General features: G+C 42.8%; 1 protein-coding gene across 2 annotated transcripts in view; it reads right to left on the bottom strand.

The window, feature by feature from the left end:
* Positions 1-21,480, bottom strand: part of LOC121290944 — a 142,629-nt gene that overhangs the window by 1,828 nt on the left and 119,321 nt on the right. For both annotated transcript variants that reach the window (XM_041212002.1, XM_041212004.1), the window contains 4 exons: positions 20,503-20,642; positions 15,000-15,123; positions 3,975-4,133; positions 217-376 (listed from right to left, as the gene is read on the bottom strand). In XM_041212002.1, the coding sequence (XP_041067936.1) occupies positions 217-376; positions 3,975-4,133; positions 15,000-15,123; positions 20,503-20,642 (583 nt within the window). The remainder of the gene's footprint in view (positions 1-216; positions 377-3,974; positions 4,134-14,999; positions 15,124-20,502; positions 20,643-21,480) is intronic.

Genomic DNA, 21,480 nt, shown 5'->3' with positions numbered 1-21,480 from the left:
CAAATTATGCTGGCATTCTGGTTTCAATGTGTATTTGACATTGTTTTGCATTGATATGGAAGTAGCATTAATAATTGTAGCCTGAATTTTAAGTAAACTATATCAAGTGGCCATTAATGGAAATTATCCAGTATTTGCTTCAGATTTTACATTTTTAAAAATCAGATGATGTGGAAAATTGAGTTCCTGTTTTTTTTAAATAAACAAATGAGTTACCTTTAATATCTAGTCGCAGATTGGAATCTAGAAAGGAAGAGATGGATCCATCCCTATTAATGTTCCATTTCTGATGAGTACGTCCATGCTCTGTCCAAAGAGTTACTTTGGCTCCAGCCTTTTCCTGGCCACTGATGGCATCTATGCATGCAGAGTTAGCCTATAAGCAGAATGGAGTATTGTCTATGTTAGTTAATTAAGGCCAGGTTAAATTTGGTTATTAGGTGAAAAATCATTTGGCTTTATCTTACATAATGCTGATTGATAGATTTTCATATAATATATTCCCTCTGTATTCATGGGTGGAATTTGATGGTTGCAGCTTAAAGCCCGTCCACCATCTGGAAAACCTGTGGCAACCCTCCTGCGGCCATATTCAGGAGCCCTGTCAACAGGCTTCCCAGCTCCCCTGAGGGGAATTTTCCCCTTAAACTCTGGTGTGGGGTGGATATCACGCCTCAGAGAGCTGCCAGCCAATCAGAGGCCAGCAGCTCTCCAGGAGCAATGACGACTGCCGTCACTGCAGTGCGCTCTAGCCAGAGGATCGATGATGGAGCCGAAGGAAGAAAGTGAGTGGGGTGGTTTCACTGGGGCCAGAGGGGGTAGAGGGGAGTTGATTTGAAAGAGGGGGGTCTTTTGCCAGGTGCCCCCGATCCCACCAGCAGAGTGCCCAGCAAGGAGGGACCCCTCCCATAAGGTCATAGGCCTAAGCAGCAGGGTGTCCCTGCCCCTGGCCTGCCATTGGTAGAATACCAGCTGTGGCACAATGAGGCCCATCAATTGGCCTCCGGGCAGGACGGTAGTCCTTGAGCTTTCCTGCCCTGGACTTAATTGAAGGGATCCAGGAGGACAGCAGGATCTCCACGATGAACCTTCCTGCTGGAACACATGGCTTCACCCCTGTGGGGGGCATTAAATGGCAGACTGGCACCTCTCATGATCACTTTTCTGGTGTTGGAAACAAATTGCTAGATTTATTGAATTCAGTTTCACAACTTCCCTCAATGAGATTTGAACTTATAACCTCCAGCTTGTTAATCCAAAACCGTAACTCAGCTGTGGTTTAATGGTAACACTCTCACCTCTGGAGTGGAGCTTGAACCTACTTCTGACTCAGAGACAAAGGGCAGAATTTAACCCTTCGTTGGCGGGCGGGCCCCACCAGCTCGACGACGGGCGGGCAGCCGACCCCCACCGCCAAAACGGGGCCTGTCGCCATTTTGAGTGGGCGGGCCAATTAAGGCTATGCTATGTGCTTGCTGTGCTGGGGGCGAGGGAATCCCCAACTGTCAAAGAGCACTCTGCTCCCTGAGGCAAAGTCCTGTCTCAGGGAGTTTAGTGAAAGGTAAGTAAAGTCAAAAAATAGAGACATGTTAAAATTATTAACGTGTCCCCCTCATGTGACAATGTCACACGAGATGGAACATGTTGGTAACAAACTCATAAAATTCATTAAATTTTTACAAAACGGTAATGAAACTTCATCCTGCCAGTAGATGAAATTTCATTAATAATCTACAGGCCACTGGGGCTCCTGGCCTGCACACCAGCCTTAAGGTTGGCCGGGCAGGACATTTAACTATATTAATGAGCCTGTCAATGGCCTTAATTGGCCATTGACAGGTCGGCTGGCGGACAGCTGATTTTGTTGTCTGCCCACCTTCCTTAAGATTTAAATGGCCTGGGAAGATGTCAGGGATTCCTCCCGACGTCATCCAGCGTTATTTTCCCCTCGGTGAGCGGGCCCCGCCCCCAAATCGCTGAGGGGAAAATCCTGGCCAAAATCTAGGCTGACACTTGAGTGTTCCAGGAGCTCTTTGTGGTGTATCAATATCTTAGTAAAGGTGTGGTGCTCAAAATTTCAAACATAATTCTTTATTTATTTTTATTTATATATGGTAACCTGTTCAATTTTTATTCAGTTACCTTCAATAAACAAATCCAATCTCTTCATTTTTTAGATTTAGTAATATTAAACCCAAAATAATAAGGAGTCATAATATATCCATCCTTTATACTTCCTTTTCTTATGTGCAATATTTTACATTTTGTGCTTTTTGCATGACTTTATTACCACTAAACTTGACTATCCCAATACAATTCTGGCCAGCCTCCCAAGTTCCACCCTTCATAAGTTTGAGTTCATCTAAAACTCTACTGCCTATATCCTAACCTGCATGAGAGCCGTTCACCCATCACTCCTGTTCTCGCTGGACCTATTGTTTCCCAGTTAAGAAACATTGCAAAAATTCTCATCTGTGTTTTCAAATCCCTTAGTGGCCTCGCCCCTCCCTATCTCTAATCTCAAGGCCCACAACCCCACTGAATATCTGCTCCTCTAATTCTGGCTTCTTGAGAATCACTGATTTTAATTGCTCTACCATTCAGATGCCAAAACCTTAAGCTTTGGAGGTCCCTCCCTAAACCTCTCCACCTTATAACCCTGCTTCCATTAAGCACTTCTCAAAATCAACTCTTTGACTAAGCTTTTGGTCATATGTCCTAATATGTCTTATGTTACTTAGTGTCAAGTTTTGCTTTATAACGTTCAAATGGAGTTTCTTGGAAGTTTGTATTATATTAAAGGTGTTATATGAATACAAGAAGCTCTTGCATTTGAACTTTATTCAGATTAAGATCTATCTGGCATTCCTTAGCCGATCCACTTAATTCACTCAGATCTCATTGAATCCCCTAAATCTCCATTATATTAGTCATGTACATGGTTATCTAATAATGTCATAAACCATTTTTATGAGATACAGTAGATGCATCCTCCTCTACTCGTTTCTGCCCCTTCTTAGTTCTGCTACTAATAGGTTTAATATCATGACCCGTGATACTTCATTCAATGACAGGGAGAGTGGGTGACTACATTAAAAGAATAATTCTCTAGCTCTTCAAGAAAGCCCAGATTCCTCTGTGCTGCATTTTTTTGGAGTCTCTCTCCATTTAAGTAATAGTCTGCCTTTTGATTCTTCCTACTGCATGACCTCACATTAAACTCCATCTGCCAAGTTTTTGCCACTCACTCAACCTATCCACATCCACTTGCAGATTCCTTATCCCCTCATTACAACTCCCCTTCCCACCTATTTTTGTATCATCAGCAAATTTGGATATATTACACTCTGCCCCCTCCTCCAAGTATAGATAGTAAATAATTGAGGCCCTAGGACTGATCCTTGTGGCACTCCACTAGTTACGTCTTTCCAACCTGAAAAAGACCCATTAATCCTGACTCTCTGTCTTCTGTGTGTTAACCAATCCTCAATCCATGCTAATACATTACCCCCAATACCGTGAGCTCCTATCTTGTGCAATAACCTTTTATGTGGCACCTTATCGAATGCCTTCTGGAAATCCAAATACACTGCATCTAAAGGCTCTGCTTTATCAACTCTGCTTGTTATATCCTCAAAGGACTCTAGCAAATTTGTCAAACATGATTTCCCTTTCACAAAACCATGTTGACTCTGTTTGATTGTATTAAGCTTTTCTAAGTGGCTTGCTATTTCTTCCTTAATAATGGACTCTAGCATTTTCCCAATGACAAACATTACGCTAACTGGCCTATAGTTTCCTGCTTTTTGCCTCCCTCCCTTCTTGAACAGGGACATCACATTAGCAGTTTTCCAATCCGCTGGAACCCTCCAGGAATCCAGTGAGTTCTGGAATATTTCGACCAAAACCTTCACTATCTCTGCAGCCATTTTCTCTCAAAGCAGTATATATTCAGAAAATTAAAGATACATTACCTTGGATTTAATAAGTCCATTACAATAAAACCACATCTGTATAGTTTTACCATTGTAAGGACAGACAAATAATTTAGATTCCCTAGGGTCTTTGGAATCTCCAACAGCTGTCATAAACCCTCCAGTAGCTTTGTTTTTGATTCGGAAGTAGACTCTGGGCTGATAGAAGAAGAACAGGAAATAGCAATTGTTAGTAACTGTTCACATTGTTATTGCTCTGAAATTTTAATTGAGAATTCTGGCTAGCATTTAACTTTGATATTAATCAGGCATTGATGAGTAGAACTTTATCCATGGTCTAGTCCAGGAGCAAAGTTTGAGGAACATACTAAATAAATTCATTCAATTTACATAAAAATACACATCAAGTAAAACTTCATTATACGTTCATAAAACCTTCATTCTTTTTGAAGGTGTATTTTCCTTCCTCATGCTTCATAGAAGCAACTCTTTTTCCTTCATAGAACCACCTCTTTGCTGCTTCTCTTTGTAGACCCTTCTTCTTTTCTCCTCCCCTTCACAGTTGCACTTCTTCCCTTGCCATTACAGATACACTACTTCAGCTGCCCACTTCTCCAAATCAAAGTGAATTCATTTTTCAGTGCAGATATGCTCTCTGCCTTTCTATCAGGAATGAAAAGAAACTGAGTGGGCCAAGTGTAGGTAGGTTTTAAGGTTTTTATTGGAAGGAATAGAGGTAATAGCTAAAGGGTGGGAGGGAGCTCCAGAGTGTGGGCCAAAACAGCTGATGTTTCTGCAGTGGAAAGTGAAGTAGAGGGAAGGAGGGCACAGAGAGGGACAGAGTCTTGAAAAATGGAGGCTCAAGCTGTCAAATCTTTTGCCAAGAATTCAACTCTACCTTCATCAGCTTTCCAGGCCTCACCTAATATTCAAGTGATGAAGATCAAGATGAACCAGCTTGATTCTGCTTTCCCAATCCACACAATCATATGCTGGATTTTTAGGCAAGAAGACTCCCTTTCTGGTACTGATTGGAGTGAACCATCTGCACTGTCCTTGGAACTTTCATACTCAAAAAGTGGTGGAAGCAGAGTCTTTGGATATTTTTAAGGCAGAACTAGATAGGTTCTTGATAAGCAAGGGGGTGAAATGTTATTGGGGTTAGGTAAGAATATGGAGTTGAGGTTACAGTCAAATCAGCCATGATCTTATTGAATGGCGGATCAGGCTTGGGGGGGGGGGCAAGTGGCCTACTCCTGCTCCTAGTTCGCTTGTCCAGTGTTAACCAAGACCATCCCCTCAAGAAGCTGGGCAAATTCTCACCATATCCTTACTTACCATGTGTGACACTGGATTGAGTACAGGGCACTGGTTCTCTTTAGAACCCTTTATTTTTAGAGGACATATCACTTTGTAGCCTCAAATTCTATGGGCTCCTTCCACGAGGACAGCCACTGTCACATTGAAAGAAACCTAGATATTTCCTTTTTTTTCAATGGATGTAATGAAGAAATGGCACACTTCAATTGTATCCTTATATTTGCCTGTGGCCCAGATTTTTGCCATAACAGAGAAGCTCTCTGTTGTGTTGAACATAGCAGAAATGCCCGAAAGTTAGAAGTCCTATCCCCGAATGTGACACTTCCCATTTTCGTGAGGGCGGGATTGGGGGTGGAGCGCATTTCGCACATGGGCATCATCAGCTGCCTTCACTGAAGTGGGATTTTGGTAGGCCAGGATTGTGGAACCGAAGGTGTGCAGATTAGACCAGGTAAGAGCAGGTCTGAATCTGGTGTATTTGTTTGGATAGCTAGGGTACCCCTTTGGAGGAGTAAGATACCCCCTTTGGAACTGGTTCTGAGCCATCTTTGGGGAAGTAAAGTGCCCATTGGGGTAGGTCAGTTGCCCTTTGGGGTGGGTTTGGTATCCTTTGGAAGTGTTAAAATTGGGCATAAATGTGTGTAAAAAGTACATAAACTCATTACTGTTAAACTTATTGAAACTGGCAACAGACCTATCTAAATCAACTGTCAAAACTGTCAGACACACTTGCCAGAGGGACTTTTCAAAGGGAGCTGTTAAGCTGTCAAAACATTTAAAAGTCCATCCCTTTAAATCATTGAAAAAATCAGAAGTGTTGAAAAAATCAAATGCTTATTATTTTACTCTGCTATAAGCCTGAGAGTTTCCATTACTGGATTAGTGCTGCATGACTGATTTCACAATCATCCATTATTTCAGTAGGGTGTCTGCCATTTCACAGAAAGCTACAAGTAGTTATGGGCTCTTTTATGTGGGACTGTGATTTCCAATGCTTGTTGTTCTAAGGGATTGTGCACTTGAATGAAATGTTTGTTGTTATAAGACTTTATTTAGTTGAAGGGATGCAAATGTAGTAAATGGGTTTTAAATGAATGAAGGTTTTTTTTTATCAATATAATGAAGTCTGCAGTAGACAGTTAGAACTTTATTTTATATAGCTTTATTTTATCTTATCTCTGCATGTGTCCTGAGGTCTGGTAGACGCTAGGTGAGTTGGCAGGTGTAAAGGAAAAGGGTGGTGGGTCGAAGGGCATGGGTTGGCATGAGTTGGTTCCAAGTTGGCATGGAGGTTATAAAAGGCTATGGGTTGTGAGTACAGGGTATGGGATGGCATGGTTAGGGCATTGGAGTGTGTGGTGGGGGGGGTGGTGTGGGTTAAGGGGTGTGAGGGCTGGAGGGGTGTTTTATGTTCTAATTTTTATTTTTGGGCACAATGCTGGAGCCCACAGTTGGGTCTTTTGCCCATCCCACCTCCACACTGTCAGTCTCCTCACCTCTTCCAGGGTTACCCGCCCTGACTCCTATTCTAGCCCTCCTTCCCTCCTCCCACACCAACACCCCCTGCCCCTCTAGGACTGAAAATCCAACACCTGGGCAGCTATTTTAAAGGTCGGGTTTTCGGAGCTAGGAATTCCCAGGAATTCTCCCATCTCTGTGCACCTGACCTGGTTCCTATCTGTAATCCTACCGGTAGTATGTTGTATCCCTTCATATACTCAGGAAAAAAAATGAAAGAAAACTAAAATAAGTGAAAAGTACTGAAAATGGGTGAACCTTTTGAGAATAAAATGTGGAGCGCCCAGTTTTAGCCACGTAACAAATAACAGATGCTCACAATAATGTATGTAAAGTATAAAAGATAGAAAAGGACAGCTTGCAGCTTCCTTAAAAGGTTTCAATGGCAGACCTACCTCCTGAGGGTGGATTGGTTGCCTGCCCGTCAACGGGTGGGCCAATTTAATTGAGTTAGGTCACTGTTTCAGATTTTGAACATTTTCACCATCAATCTGAGCCAAATCCACCTGATATGGAGATTTACCATGATTACCACATCCAATCGGATTGGCATGAGCTGTTGTGGCTTCAAAAATCCAATGCTTTTGATAATATAAAAGATAGATATGGTCTACTTTCCAATTTTTCTGAGGTCCGTTGGGGAGTTTGAAGCTCAAATAATAATTTATATTTTAAATAGTTGTCCGTTTAGGTGGAAAAGAAAGTAATAACAGAATAATAAGAATAGTGATAGAAAAGGGTTAAGCAAAGGTAAAACTTTTGAAAGATGGCCTGACCTATCTCTAAATTTGCTATTATGCCAGGTGGCAACACAAGCATTTTAAATTGCATTCCTAATGGCTCTTGGTATTACACACCCATCTGAACAATCAGGAAATCAGTTAGAACTCATTTATTATGCAATGATTAAGCTCTTTCAAAGTTTTACTAATTATCTGAGAGAGATATTCCATCCAGAAGATATTTTTATTTTTAACATATTTTCACTGTCTTCGATGCCAAAGTTAACATTGATTGAAATTATTTATAGTTTGCTGATTTTTTGGAGGGCTCTTCAATTGAGGGATGGTCATGCAGAAGATGGAACAAGTTTCACAGGCATTCCTATCTCTCATGACTTTTTCTTGCCTGCTGTTAGGTGTCACACCCTCACACAAGGAACCCCAAATCAGTCAATGGTCAGCAGCTTAGGTTCTATCAGCAGGTGAGTTGCTTATTAGCTGAGGTAACTGAAAATCGAAAGCACATTCACAACTGAGGATGTCACCAATAGAATGTGTATTATTTTTTGAGTAAACTTATCCTTCTGTTAGAATGCCTTCATTATAACCCCAGCCCTGGGCCTGATTTCCCTTTTGTGGTTGAGAAGCAAACATTAGGAACCATTTCCAGGTCCCAATCCCGCCCCCAGCTGGGTGGTTGGGGGATAGCAGTAGCAGTCACAGATACCGATTCTGATGGGGGTGGCCTGTTATTTGGCTGGAGGGTGGGTTGAGGAGGGGCAGGAATGGAGATGGAACTGAGTGTGTGCAGGTTCAGTAACGGCTGCCATTTAACTTTAAGGATGCAAGCACCAGAAATCCCAGAAAAGAAGCAGATGGCTGGCACCTGGAACAGGGCTGCTCCTGCTTCATAGACACCAACCTGGAGATTCTCCATGAAGGAGAGGAGGGAGGTCCTTTTCCCGATGGGTAACAGAAGATCACCTTTCCAAACCAAACAGGCGGAGACGTAAGCAGACGAAGCATGGTCAGGAGGAACAGGGTCCAGTGCCATAAAAGGTTCAATGACCTTCTTCACTTGGGCAAGGTGAATGCAAAGTCAAACCCTGATGACAGCCTCTGGGTATTTAACCTTCAGCAGAGACACCAGCCGAGCAGCCTGTGGTCACATGCTGCTCCTGAAGATGACTCTTCAGCAAGGCTTTTTAAAATTAATTTATGGAATGTGGGTGTCACTGGCTAGGTCAGCACTTATTGCCCATCCCTAATTGCCTTTAAGAAGGTGGTGGTCAGCTGCCTTATTGAACCGCTGCAGTCCACATGATGTTGGTATACCCATAATGCTGTTAGGGAGGGAGTTCCAGGATTTTGACCCAGCAACAGTGAAGCCATAGCACTGTTGAGGATCTGCTAGCACTGATACATGCAGCTTCTTATGTCAATGAGTGGCAGCATTGGACATAGAGGCCAGCAGTGCCTTATCTATCTCTTTATTGTGCTTGTCTTTATTGTGCATATATTGCTACATGAATGGGTGCAGACAGGATGAGGAGAACCCAATCTACACAGTCACCGCCATGGAGGAGAAAGCAATGGAGATTGCCAGGACAGTTTACCATGACCAACCAGGGAAGGCATGATGGGCATTCTTGTGGAGAGGGTGACAAGATACTGCAAAGTGTAAATGAAAATGTTGCAGTGACCTCTATCCTGTCTGACAGCATGTCAAAAGCTCAGCTGCATTGGAAAACCTCAATACTTGCAGAGGCTTCTACTCTCCAAGGCTAGTTCTCTTGATCTCTTCTCGTGCCTCCCACAAATTCAGATGTTGGGACGGATTGACAGATTCCTGTGTCAGCACGTGGGCAAGCGCTTTCAGCAGTAACCTCAGAACAAACAGCCCGTGTCCATGAGCAGCAAGACTTGGGCAACATTCAGGCTTGGGCTGATAAGCGGCAAGTAACATTCGCACCACACAAGTGCCAGGCAATGACCATCTACAAGAAAAGAAAATCTAGCCATCTCCCCTTTTCAATCCATGGCATTACCACCACTGAATCCCCCACTACCAACATCCTGGGTGTTACCATTGACCAGAAACTGAAATGGACTAGCCATATAAATGCTGTGGCTACAAGAGCAGGTCAGAGTCTAGGAATCCTGTGGCGAGTAACTCACCTCCTGACTCCCCAAAGCCTGTCCACCATCTATAAGGCACAAGTCATGAGTGTAATGGATTACTCTCCACTTGCCTGGATGAATGCAGCTCCAATAAAACTCAAAAGGCTCCACACCATCCAGGACAAAGCAGCCCACTTGATCGGCACCCCATCCTTCACCTTAAACATTCACTCTATCCCCCACCGATGCACAGTGGCAGCAGTGTGCACTATGTACAAGATGCAGGAACTCAGCAAGGCTCCTGAGACAGCACCTTCCAAACTCACAATCTCTACCACCTAGAAGGACAAGAACAGCAAATGCATATCACCACCTGCAAGGTCCCCTCCAAGCCATACACCAAACTGACTTGGAATTATATCACCATTCTTTTACTGTTGCTGGGTCAAAATCCTGGAATTCCTTTTCCAATAGCGTTGCGGATGTAACTACATCACATGGACTGCAGTGGTTCAAGTAGGCAGCTCACCACCACCTTCTCAAGGACAATGGAGTAACAAATGCTGGCCTTGCCAGCGACATCCACATCCCTGGAAACAATAGAAATAAGCAAATCATATCTTACAGGTGCACCCTCCATCAGTTTGGGTAAGTCACCTTGATGAATCCTCGCATGCGCTTAGACAGGGTAGCATTGGTGATGAGCATGTCATGAGTCAACAAGGGGAGGCGAGAGAGACAGAGGCAGCTGTGGGCAGTGCCTGTTGGAGCATGGAATCTGTCCCTCCATGTCCTCCACAGCTTACTCAGCTGGGCACAGATGCAGGGCTTCAGGAATCACAGGAAAGGAGGTCGACTGCAACCAGCAGCAACAGATGTCCTCCCACGCGCCAGTGTTCCCTGAGGCAGTGAGGGGTCATGGACTGAGAATGGAGGAGTCCATTCAGTTCATGTGCACCACCATGGGTCAGAGCTTTGAATGCATGAGCTCCTCCATTGAGAGAGTGGTCGACCTCATGAAGAGCCATATGTGACTGCACTTGGAATGCTTGCAGGAGCTGTGCACTGACATTCACAGAATACATGCCACACTCTCTAGTATAGATTGGTCAGTGACATTGGCACAGAGGTGTTTGGAAGGAATGACAGTGAGCCCCAGCTGATGCTCCCTTCCAGCCATCTGGTACAACAGCCAAGGGCTGAGGTAGTCACTGAGGAGGGCGAGGATGACACCTTTCATGGGGCATCATCATCATCATTGGCCTCCTTGGGCACTCTGACTGAGGGAACATCTGTATAGCAAGGCCCAGTGACCAAGGCTGCTCCTGCACTGACACTGGTACACCAGTCTCTGGAGATGTCCCCACTGGCACCTGTATGACGAGGACGACTGCCAAGTTCATCTCAGTGCGTCCAGAGATAAGTGAGCAGGATTCCTCCACCTTATCTATTGCCACAAGGGGTGTACTGTGTAGAAGTAGCTGAGAGCAGAGGCCACCATGTCGAGCAGAGCACTGAGTGATTCACTGAGGTTTGCTTCATCTGTAAATGTGTACTTATCTTTTTCAACACTATGCAAATATTGACCAATGACGTCAGACATGTGAGCTTCCATTATTTAATGGCAAAACAGGAAACGGTGGTACAGGTGGTAAAAGGGATGCGATGATCCTTGGGGGGGTGGGGGGAGTACAGTGGACCTCTGGACAGATGTGCGTCATTCATTGACAGTAAGAGCGGATCTGTTTGAGGCTGCATTTTCAATGGAAATATTCTCACAGGCAGCTCAAAGTGAGTTCCAGACCATGTCGCCCATCTGGGTTACAAGAGCTCAGCTGAAACATGCCTGGATCAGATGGTCCCTCACGCTGATGGCATCCTGATGAGACCATTGAGTCATTTGCCAGACCTGGCCACTTCCCTGTGCAGCTGACACACCTATGTTCTGCATCCTTCTCCTCTTCCACCTCTTGTGCTTCCATTCCAAATGATGAGCTGTGCCCTTTCAGGACCTCACATTTTTCAAGGTCGACACCTCTCTTGAGGGCCATGTTATAGAGAATGCAACAGACTACCACCATTCACGAGACCTTTGCTGGAGTGTACTGCAGGGTGCCGCCCCAGAACCCATGTTCAGAAGCCTAATGGCCAGCTCAGTGGTGGTCCTTGTGAGCAGAAGGCTGCAGTTATACAGCCTCTGCTTCTGTATCAGGGTTGCATAAAGCGTTGAGTAGCCATCTCTTCAAGGAATATTCTTTATCCTCTAGAGTTCGTCCATGGAGTTTGGGGGATGGAATGAAGACCTGACTCGTGTAGAATGAAGAAGTCACAGCCTGGACTTGTGTAGGATGAAGAAGTCACAGCATCCACCAGGAAAGTAAGTGCACACATGGAGGAAGCCTTGTTGTGATCGTAGACCAGTAAAATATTGGAGGAGTGGAAATCTTTCTAGTTGAACCTCACCGGCGGATGCCCCATTGGCTGCATAGGTGTAGTCGAATATGCCCTTCAAGGCCCCATGAAATTGAATATAATGCCCAGCTCTCAAGAAAAGGGCCTCAGTAAGCTGTGAGATGCAGTGATGAGCAACTGTTTGAGAGAGATCTCCAAGTCCGCAGCTGACTCTTGGAAGGAACCAGTGGTGAGGAAGTTCCAGGCCACAGTGATTTGGCAGCTACTGTTAGGGCATGGTGGCCAGTGCTGTGAGGTGTGAGGTCTTTCACCGTGATGGCATAAATCTCTGTGACAATCTCCCTGCAGAGTCGTAGACTCCAGTGGCACTGATTCTCGATCATCTCAAGGTAGCTCTATATAGGCCAATAGGTCATATGCTTAGAGTATAGCACCCCTTGCCTTCCTGACCCCTCGTCCCTCTCAGCTGCCTGCTTCGTGCCTGGTCTCTGCTTTTTTTGTACAGGATGATGCTCCTCATTGTCATTGGACCTGAAATCTGAGCGCCGTGTTCCCATTGGCAGCTGCTGCTTTCCTTGCACTGAAATGGACTGCCAATTATGTCTGTGAGCCTTGCCCCTTTCTCTTACACCTCCATGATGCCTGGAGGATGATAATGCCCTGAAGTGTCCGAGTGCACATTCAACACTCTCCCTGCACCTTATACACATCCAATGGCATGTGTGTCAATGGCTGAATACCCCTCCCTTTCATGTGGTGCATCTAATTTCTTGGGACGTCCATGACTGGCTCCCTGGTGTGTGCCGGCTCCATGTACCTGGTCTTCTCCTGGCCCAGCATGCAGCCCCATGACCCCACCAAAATCTCAAGTCTGTGGACTCTCAGTGAGTTCTTTAGTTACCTTATTTGGACTTATTTGTAAATTGAGCAGGTTCTCAGGACTGGCCTTGCCCCACTCTGGTGAAACTTGCCGGCAGCAGGAGCGGCAATGGGAAACTGGTACCTACTTCCATTCCCGCCCCCAGTTGGGACCTACAATTGGGCCCATAACATTTTCATCCCTCCTCAGCCTGGTTGACAAAAATGTGGCTGTTAGTAATGTTAAAAGAAGATACAAAACTAGACAGCGAACTTCCAATCAGAAAGCTAAACAAAAGGAACATACTTTTTGAAATTGACTGAATTTGCAAACAACTCAATTTATGTACTTATGCTGTATGAAAAACAAGATGTTACTTCTTGTAGCTGATGTACCATTGATTATTCTCGATATAAAGGGCTCAGTGCCCTTTGCCCATGTATGTTTTAAGGCAGATATCCACAATGCAGCCTAGTTTTTCTCCACTTGCCAACCTGACTTGCCTTTGAATCCCACACTTCCTGTCCAACATATCACTGCACTCTTCCTCCAGTAGAATATGAACCAAATTTTCACTCCAGTATAGTTTCATTAGGAGGTCTTGTGGCGCAGTGGGTAGCATCCCTGACTCTGAGGCAGAAGCTGCAGGTTTGAGTTCTACTCCAAGACTTGATGGCCACAGAAGGTGTGCTTGTTACGTAGCCAAGCAGTTTAAGCATGTGTTTTGTCTGCCTTATGTGTCTCTGGGCATGGGAGAAGAATCAGGCAGATAGTTTCATTAATACAGCTGCATCTTCTTTCCTGTGGTTATGGTGAGAGAATTGGGAAAATGCATCAGAGTGTTGGGTTTTTGGAGTCTATATTACTCTGTGAAACTAACACATTATCTGCACTATAAATGGACTAGTTTTAAATTGTAAGAGGCAGGGCATGTCCTGTTTCTCAGTGGTGTTCAATATTAAAAGCAGGAGGCAGAAACCCCCTTTTTGGAAGCGTACTGGTTGATACAGATGAAGAATTAGAAGCACAAAAGTCTGGGGTGGCATTTGGAAAAACATGAAGCAAACAGTTGGGGGATACAGAGACACAACCCTGAAGTTCCTTGTATGGGTTTCAACTGCAAAAGCTTGACAACTTACTTAGGAACAAAGGAACATAGCGGCAGGAGTAGGCCATTTGGCCCCTCGAGCCTGCTCCACCATTCAGCTAGATCATGGCTGATCTTCTACTTCAACGCCATCTTCCCATACTATCACTCTATCCCTTGATGTCTTTGGTATCTAGAAATCTATCAAACTCTGCTTTGAACATACTCAATGACTGAGCCTCCACAGCCCTCTGGAGTAGAGAAGTCCAAAGATTCACCACCCTCTGACTGAAAAATTCCTCCTCATCTCGGTCCTAAATGACCCACCTCTTATTCTGAGACTGTGTCCCCTGATTCTAGACCCCCAAACCAGGGGAAACATCCTTCTTGCATCCATCCTGTTGAGCCCTGTAAGAATTTTGTACAATTCAATGAGATCACCTCATTTTTCTAAAGTCTAGCGAATACAGAGCCAGTCTCTATCTTTTAGCCTATTTCGATCCCTTCCTCCCACCCCACCCCCACTAGGGCTATCTGTACCTTGCTCGTCCTGCTTTCTACCCTTAATTAGCACATTCTTTTAGATAATATCACCACCTTCAACACCCCTTTGTACTTATGTCTGTGACATCTTTTGGTTATGTCCACCTATCACTGGCCCTCTATCCAGCTCTTCTTGTCCCCCCCCCCCCCCCCCACCGCCTTAAACCAACTTATATTTCACCTTTTTTCTATTTTTACTTAGTTCTGTTGAAGGGTCATTCGGACTCGAAACGTTAACTGTGCTCCCTTCCACAGATGCTGCCAGACCTGCTGAGTTTTTCCAGGTATTTTTGTTTTTGTCCCAGTCTCCTCAATCTCTCTTCAAAGGACATTTCCTCCATCCCAGGGATTAGTCTGGTGAACCTTTATTGCACTCCCTTTATGACCAGTACATCCTTAGTTAAGGAGACCAAAACTGCACACAAGAGTCCAGACATGCTCTCACCAAGGCTCTGTACAATTGCAGCAAGAGTTTGAGTTACCTGTTTGAGTGGATGAACTGAGCCAATTGTCTCCCATCCACTGAATTTATTCCAGTTGGCAATTTCAGTACATTCCAAAAGTAACTGATTTCCTCTAAAGTTGGCATGTTCATAGGCGATCCATCTGATTATATACAAACAAAACATTATGAGGAATTGTAAAATGAGAGCTGAATTATTCTTTCTCTTGGCTTGCATAGGTCTGATTCAATAATGCCATCTATATCTAATAAACAATTTTGAACGTGTCTCTAGTATTTGGTGTGGGGAAAATAGAATAAATTTACTTAACATATTGATCATTTTTTGTAAGGGTGATGTTAAATTCATTTCATTTCATGTCACACAGTCACTTGTATTATTGCCAACTGATCAAAGTGAATTTACTTCTCAAGAGTGTTTGTCCCAAGGTGCTTAATGCAAAACATACTAATTTGGAATTGATTTCAAACAAATACGATTATGAAAGGTTATCCAGTTCACTTGTGACCGGTCCAGGCGAGTTAAATGTTTTCCTTAAAGTACAACAGTTTGATTATAAGAATGAGAAACATTAAAAGTTACTAAAATATTACCAAATTCTAATTTTAAAGATAGGACACATGTGAAACAAAAGGTTGATCAAACAGATCATTATGAAATATTTTCTGTAATTTTCTAGTTCTTTTCCTGCCAGTCATGTAGAAAGCAGTTATGAGAACTGGGAGTGGCTTCATGAACAGCTCATCTGTTAAATCGATATGTTATTGTCAATATATCTCATAACAATTGTTTAATCCTTTCATTGTCTTTTTTCTTGTTTCTGTTGCCAGTTCTGAACAGTAAAACAATCAGCTATTGCAGCAGAGGTGAAAGTAAGAATCTAAAATGGATATAAAACAGGGAATGGGACTTAGCAGTTCCACTTGAAGAACGATCACCATAATGGGCAAATGGCCTCTTCTTTGTAAATTCTATGATTTGTAATCTCACACTTTTGCAGTGGTACTTGATATACTTTATTTTAAAGATGATAACTGAAGTAACTTTCTCATATTTTGTAGGCTACAGATTCTCTCACTCGTGCTGTGGGTTAGTATCTCTGACACTGGAGGGTTGAATGTTCAATGGCCTAGTGGACTGGAGGTGGGGGCAGGGCCGAAAATGGGAGAGAAATCCTGTTGGCCGGCTCTACATCACTTTCCCAGCTCCACATGATTATAGAGGAGTAGGACTGACGTCAGGACTAGTTACCTTCCCGGCCCTGGCGGGTATTCAATTAAGCCCCTTAAGGCCCCTTAATTGGCCGCCTCCTTCAAAATTGCCCTCTGGGTCCTTTGTGGGTTCCCAACCTGCGTTTCATCCTGATGGCGGAATCAGGATTCCAGAATGAAAGTTCATCTCTTGGGTTCAAATCTACTCCAAGTTGATTCTACTCCATTGTATGAATGTCTCCTCTGTGTACTGCCTGTAAGGATCCCAAGTACAACCCACATCCCTGTGGGCATAGGTCCAAAGCACAAAACCTCCCCTTATACTAATTTTCATTAAACCATCAATCTCACGTGGAAAGGCCACAAGATGGCTCTTGTGGAAAGTCAAGAAATGTCAAAGTTTCCAGTGGGTGGTGCTCTACATAGGTTGACATTGGGATTAAGCCACATTGTTGGAGCAAAGTGGAGGAAAATTTACTTGCATCAAAGCTATACAATAGCTGTAATTGATAGTGCTTGATACCAACATTGAGCAGTCAGTTTCTGGAGTGGCTCCACTTGTCCGCCTGCCATAATTTCACTGGACAAATGACATTTACCCAATTTCTATCATGCTGTTTACGTTGGATTCTTCATATTAAAATATTTAAAAATTCAGCCCCATTTGGTTCATTATTTACATCTATTTATATGCCAAACAAGAATCTATTAGTTATTCTTGTTCAATCACAAGAAATTGAATTAAACCTGCAATTTATCTAAACTACTTTTCACATATCTTACTTGTAAATGTTCCCGTGCTTAGAACTTAAGAACATAAGAAATAGGAGCAGGGGTAGGCCATTCAGCCCTTTGGATCCGCTCCACCATTCAGTGAGATCATGGCTCATCTTCTACTTCAACACCATATTCCTGCACTATCCTCATATCCCTTGACGTTTTTAATAACTCTCAGTCATCTCTTACATTCCTGATGAAGCATTCCACACAAAATGTTAAGCTAATTTCCTCAGGATATCCAAAAGTGCTTCACAGACAATGAATTACTTTGTACTGCTGTTCTATAGGTGAATGTTTCAGCCGTTTTTCACATCAGAATCCCACAAAAAGCAATGAGATAAATGATCGATAATCCATTTTATTTGGTTGAAGGATAAATATTTGCCAGAACATTGGGGGAATTCTCCAGTACATTTGTTCCAAGTCCTGTATACTCTGGGCTCCTTGCTTCTATATTTAAGTTTTCTGAGTTTTAAGCTGGAGAGTATGGTGCCAATATTTAAAAATAGTAAGTATCAGAACCAGAACCAGACCCACCAACTCACTGTTGATTATAGACAAGATGATAAAAGGGTTTACTGGTGATATAATATATGACCACCTAGACAAAAAAAGGGGTCATCTGAGATCTGAACATGGCCTTTGAAAATAAAATCCTTGTTTCATCAACCTTGCTGAATTTTTTTAAGGGAGTCAATAGGTTGGTGGAATGCAAGCTTGCTGCTAACATTGTACATCTTGAATCTCAAAAGACCTTTGACGAAGGGCCACTAGCCAGTTCTGGTCACTACACTTCAGGAAGGATGTGAAAGCCCTTAAGAGGGTTGAGAGGAGATTTTCCACTACGGTTCCAGGGATGAGGGATTTTAGCTACAAGGTTAAGTTGGAGAAATTTGGGTTGTTCTCTTGGAGCAAAGGAGATTGAGGGGAGATTTGGTAGATGTCTACAAGATTATAACAGGTTTAGATAAGGTAGACAAAGATAAGCTTTTCCCTTTAGCTGGTGGTACAAGGACTAGGACTAAAGGACAGACTAAAGGATTTGGGCAGGTGATGCAGAAAAATGAGAGGAAGAACTTTTTTACATAGTGAATGGTAATGTCCACGAGGGTGGTGGAAGGGGAGATGATGAATAATTTCAAATGAAATTAGATGGCCACTTGAGGGAAATAAACTTGCAGGATTACAAGGATAAAGCAGGGGAATGGGATTGATTAGATTGCTCTATTGAGAGCTAGCCTGGAATCAGTGGGCCAAATGGCTTCTTTCAGTGCCATAATGACTCTAAAACTCTAAATAAGTTTGATCTTTGTTGGACCAGTAAGAAGAGTTTGGGTTGAATAAAGATATGGATTGCATTCTCATAGACAGGAAATAGTTATTAATGGTGCCAGTTGTGGGTGAGAGACTGGTAGATGGTTGTGCCCCACAGTTGGTGTCCAGACTTTTGTCTTTACCATCTATATCAAGCATATGCATGAAGACATCAAGAATTATCCCTAAATTTGCAGCTGATGCAAAGATATATGTGAATGCAAGGATATTAGATAAGAAAAATAGATTTTAGACAGCCCTAGACTTAAAGGGTCATCAGCCGGCATCTGGAAATTGCCAAGAGACCATATTGCAAGAGACCAAGGTGACTCAGACACACTTCCCCCAGTATTCAAATACTCTCTGTTCATAACTATTACACTGAGGAACTTGTCCAGTGTTCCTGGGATAAGTGTTAGGCATTGAGGATTTGACTTTGGCTGGTCTAGAGAGGACCGTGGACATGAATATAAATTAACACAAATATATAAATAAGCTAAATTCAGGAGATAGTTATTTTCATAAAGATTGATCAATCTCTGGAACAAACTGCCTCTACTTGCAGTGAGTGTAGATTAGCTGTAAGCACTCAAAGGGAACTGGACAAGATCCTCAGTGTAATTGTTATGAACAGAGAGTATATGAGTACTGGGGGAAGTGTATCTGAGTCACATTGGTCTCTTGCAATATGTCTGATTATCTTTGGCAATTTTCCTAAACTGGCCCAGATTCTTTCACCCATCTAGGCGATTGTATGGCTGCAGTGTTGGAGGCAGATATGGATCATGGTGTAACAAAGTTACAACATGACAGTATAGGGCAGAGTCAATAGACCAGCTTTTTTTTTCTTATCCTTCAATATCTTATGTGATTCAAATAGTGCCATGTGATCTTTCAAATCAATTGAGAGGCAGATGGGATCTCATTTTAATGTCTCGTCCAGTAGGCAGCACTTCTGACAGTGAGGTACTGTACTCCCTCAGTATTGGACTGGAATTTCAGCTTGGATTATATGTTCAAATCTCCAGAACTCAAACCTTCTGATTCCTGTGAGTGCTACCACTGAGCCAAGGCTGACACAAATGTTCTGATTTTGGGTTTTCTGCGTTGATGGTTGTCTTTTCCTTGATCCTCTTTTGTCTCACTCCCTTAACTTCTTTTGTTTCCACTGCTGTATTTCACCTTTCTACAAAATCTGTTGCTTTCACTGTTGCTTTTCTTTAATTTTCAGTTCCATTTCTATCTTTCATCATTGATCTTTGTCAAGGATGACAGTTTAAAAATTCAACAGACTCCTTAAGATCTTAATATTTTATATTTGGCTGGCAGATCAGATAAGAAACCTCAGTTAAGTTAATTATTCATCTCATTAACAGCTTTGAGGTTATTCAGTTGTACATGACTGAAACAATGATAAAAATGCTAGAGATCAGTTTACACAGAAAAGAGATAATGTAAATGGCAGTTTGCAATTTTGATTTATACTTTTAAGTAAAAAAAATGAATGCTGCTTTCATTGGAGAACTTTACCCATGAACTATTTACAGGCTAAATTCAGATGGAGCTGCAAGAGTGCAAGCCTAAGAATTGTTTTTACAGTTAAGTTGCTCCCTCACTGATCTTTACTTGGTCCAAGCGTGGCTCCACTTTAGGACCTTGAGATCAGTCATTTTATCCGTATAATCCCATTTTATGTTGGCTTGGTTTGAGTTAGTTCAAGGCTGCATAAGAAAGTTGAAAAGTAAGGAGCAAGAAATGATAACTTGGCTGTCAAGCCCACTTCATCCAGAGACTGTGTCTAATTATACTTTCATAGACTTACTGCCAACTCCTGTTGATCTCCTATTTCAAGGAATACTGAATTCCTTTCTTTGTCTCCCCATGTGAAAAAAAATCAAGCAACGCTATTAATATGTTAAATGCAGAGAGGCTGTGCTGCTGGTGTCGAGCCGCACTTGATTTGAATGCAACTCATAGGATTGGGTGTTCCCATTGAGCCAGGCTCTATTTTGGGAGTACGGTCTCAATGAATGTATCCCAATTCTCTGCAATCTTCAAATCCTGCCACTCAACCAATTTCATGGCAGCTCCCTTTTAACAGTGTTAGCTGAACTAGAATCCACCACCTTTTCTGGGCTTCCTCATCCCTGATGCAGAAATAAATATGTCTTCTAAACATTAGAACAACAGGTAATCAGTAATTTTTGCCTACTTACATTCCACCCTTCACCTTGATTGACTTTGGAATGTTGTAGTAATCCTTGTCCTTCCAGCAACTGGTGCCTCCTGTAAGATTCAGCTCTAGACCTTCAAATGAATAAAGGCTAAATAAGCTGATAGAAGGCATAGAAAAATCCTAAAACAAGAAATAACAACATGGTTACACTGAGCAGATGCTCCTCACACTGGTAAGAAACAGTCATTTGACACAAAAAAAATCGCTTTATGATGAAAAGAATATTCTACTCTTTAATGAGCTATGATACTAAAATTGTTAAAGCAATCACACCCAATATCATTAAATATTTATACATCTTCTCAACCATTTATATCATCAGCACAATTAAAATTCTTGTTACAAATTTAGGGTCCAATTTAGATATTTTTGACAAAGCTAGTTATACCCTATTATTCAATGTTTGCCTGATTAGATGCCTGTAGTATGTAGACTGAGTTGACCATGTCCTAAAGGACTTGTCCTGTGGCAGGAGGCAAGAGAACCAACAAGAGGGTAAAAACAACTTGACATCATCTTCACCAATCTACCAGTTGCAGATGCATTTGCCCATGACATTATTGGTTGCAGTGACCACCCTCCTCACACTAAGGATATCATCCATTGTGTTGTGTGGCACTGACATCAGGCTAAATGGGATAGATTCAGAACAGGGCTGATAGCTCAAAACTGGGCATCCATGAAGTGCTGTGGACTTAGAGTGGCATCAATCTGTAAACTCGTGGCTCAGCAGATCCCTGACTCTACCATTACCATCAGGCCTGGTTCAATGAGGAGTGCAGGATAACATACGAGGAGCAACACCAGGCATACTTAAAAATGAGATGCCAGCCTGATGAAGGTACAATACAGGACTACATGCAGGCTAATCAATGGAAGCAACATGTGATAGCTGGAGCAAAGTGATCCCATAATCAACAGATCAAAGCTCTGAAGTCCTGCCATATCCAGTCATGAA

The sequence above is a fragment of the Carcharodon carcharias genome, chromosome 18 (assembly GCF_017639515.1).
Source record: "Carcharodon carcharias isolate sCarCar2 chromosome 18, sCarCar2.pri, whole genome shotgun sequence".
NCBI lineage: Eukaryota > Metazoa > Chordata > Chondrichthyes > Lamniformes > Lamnidae > Carcharodon > Carcharodon carcharias.
This window is presented reverse-complemented; position numbering and strand designations above follow the sequence as displayed.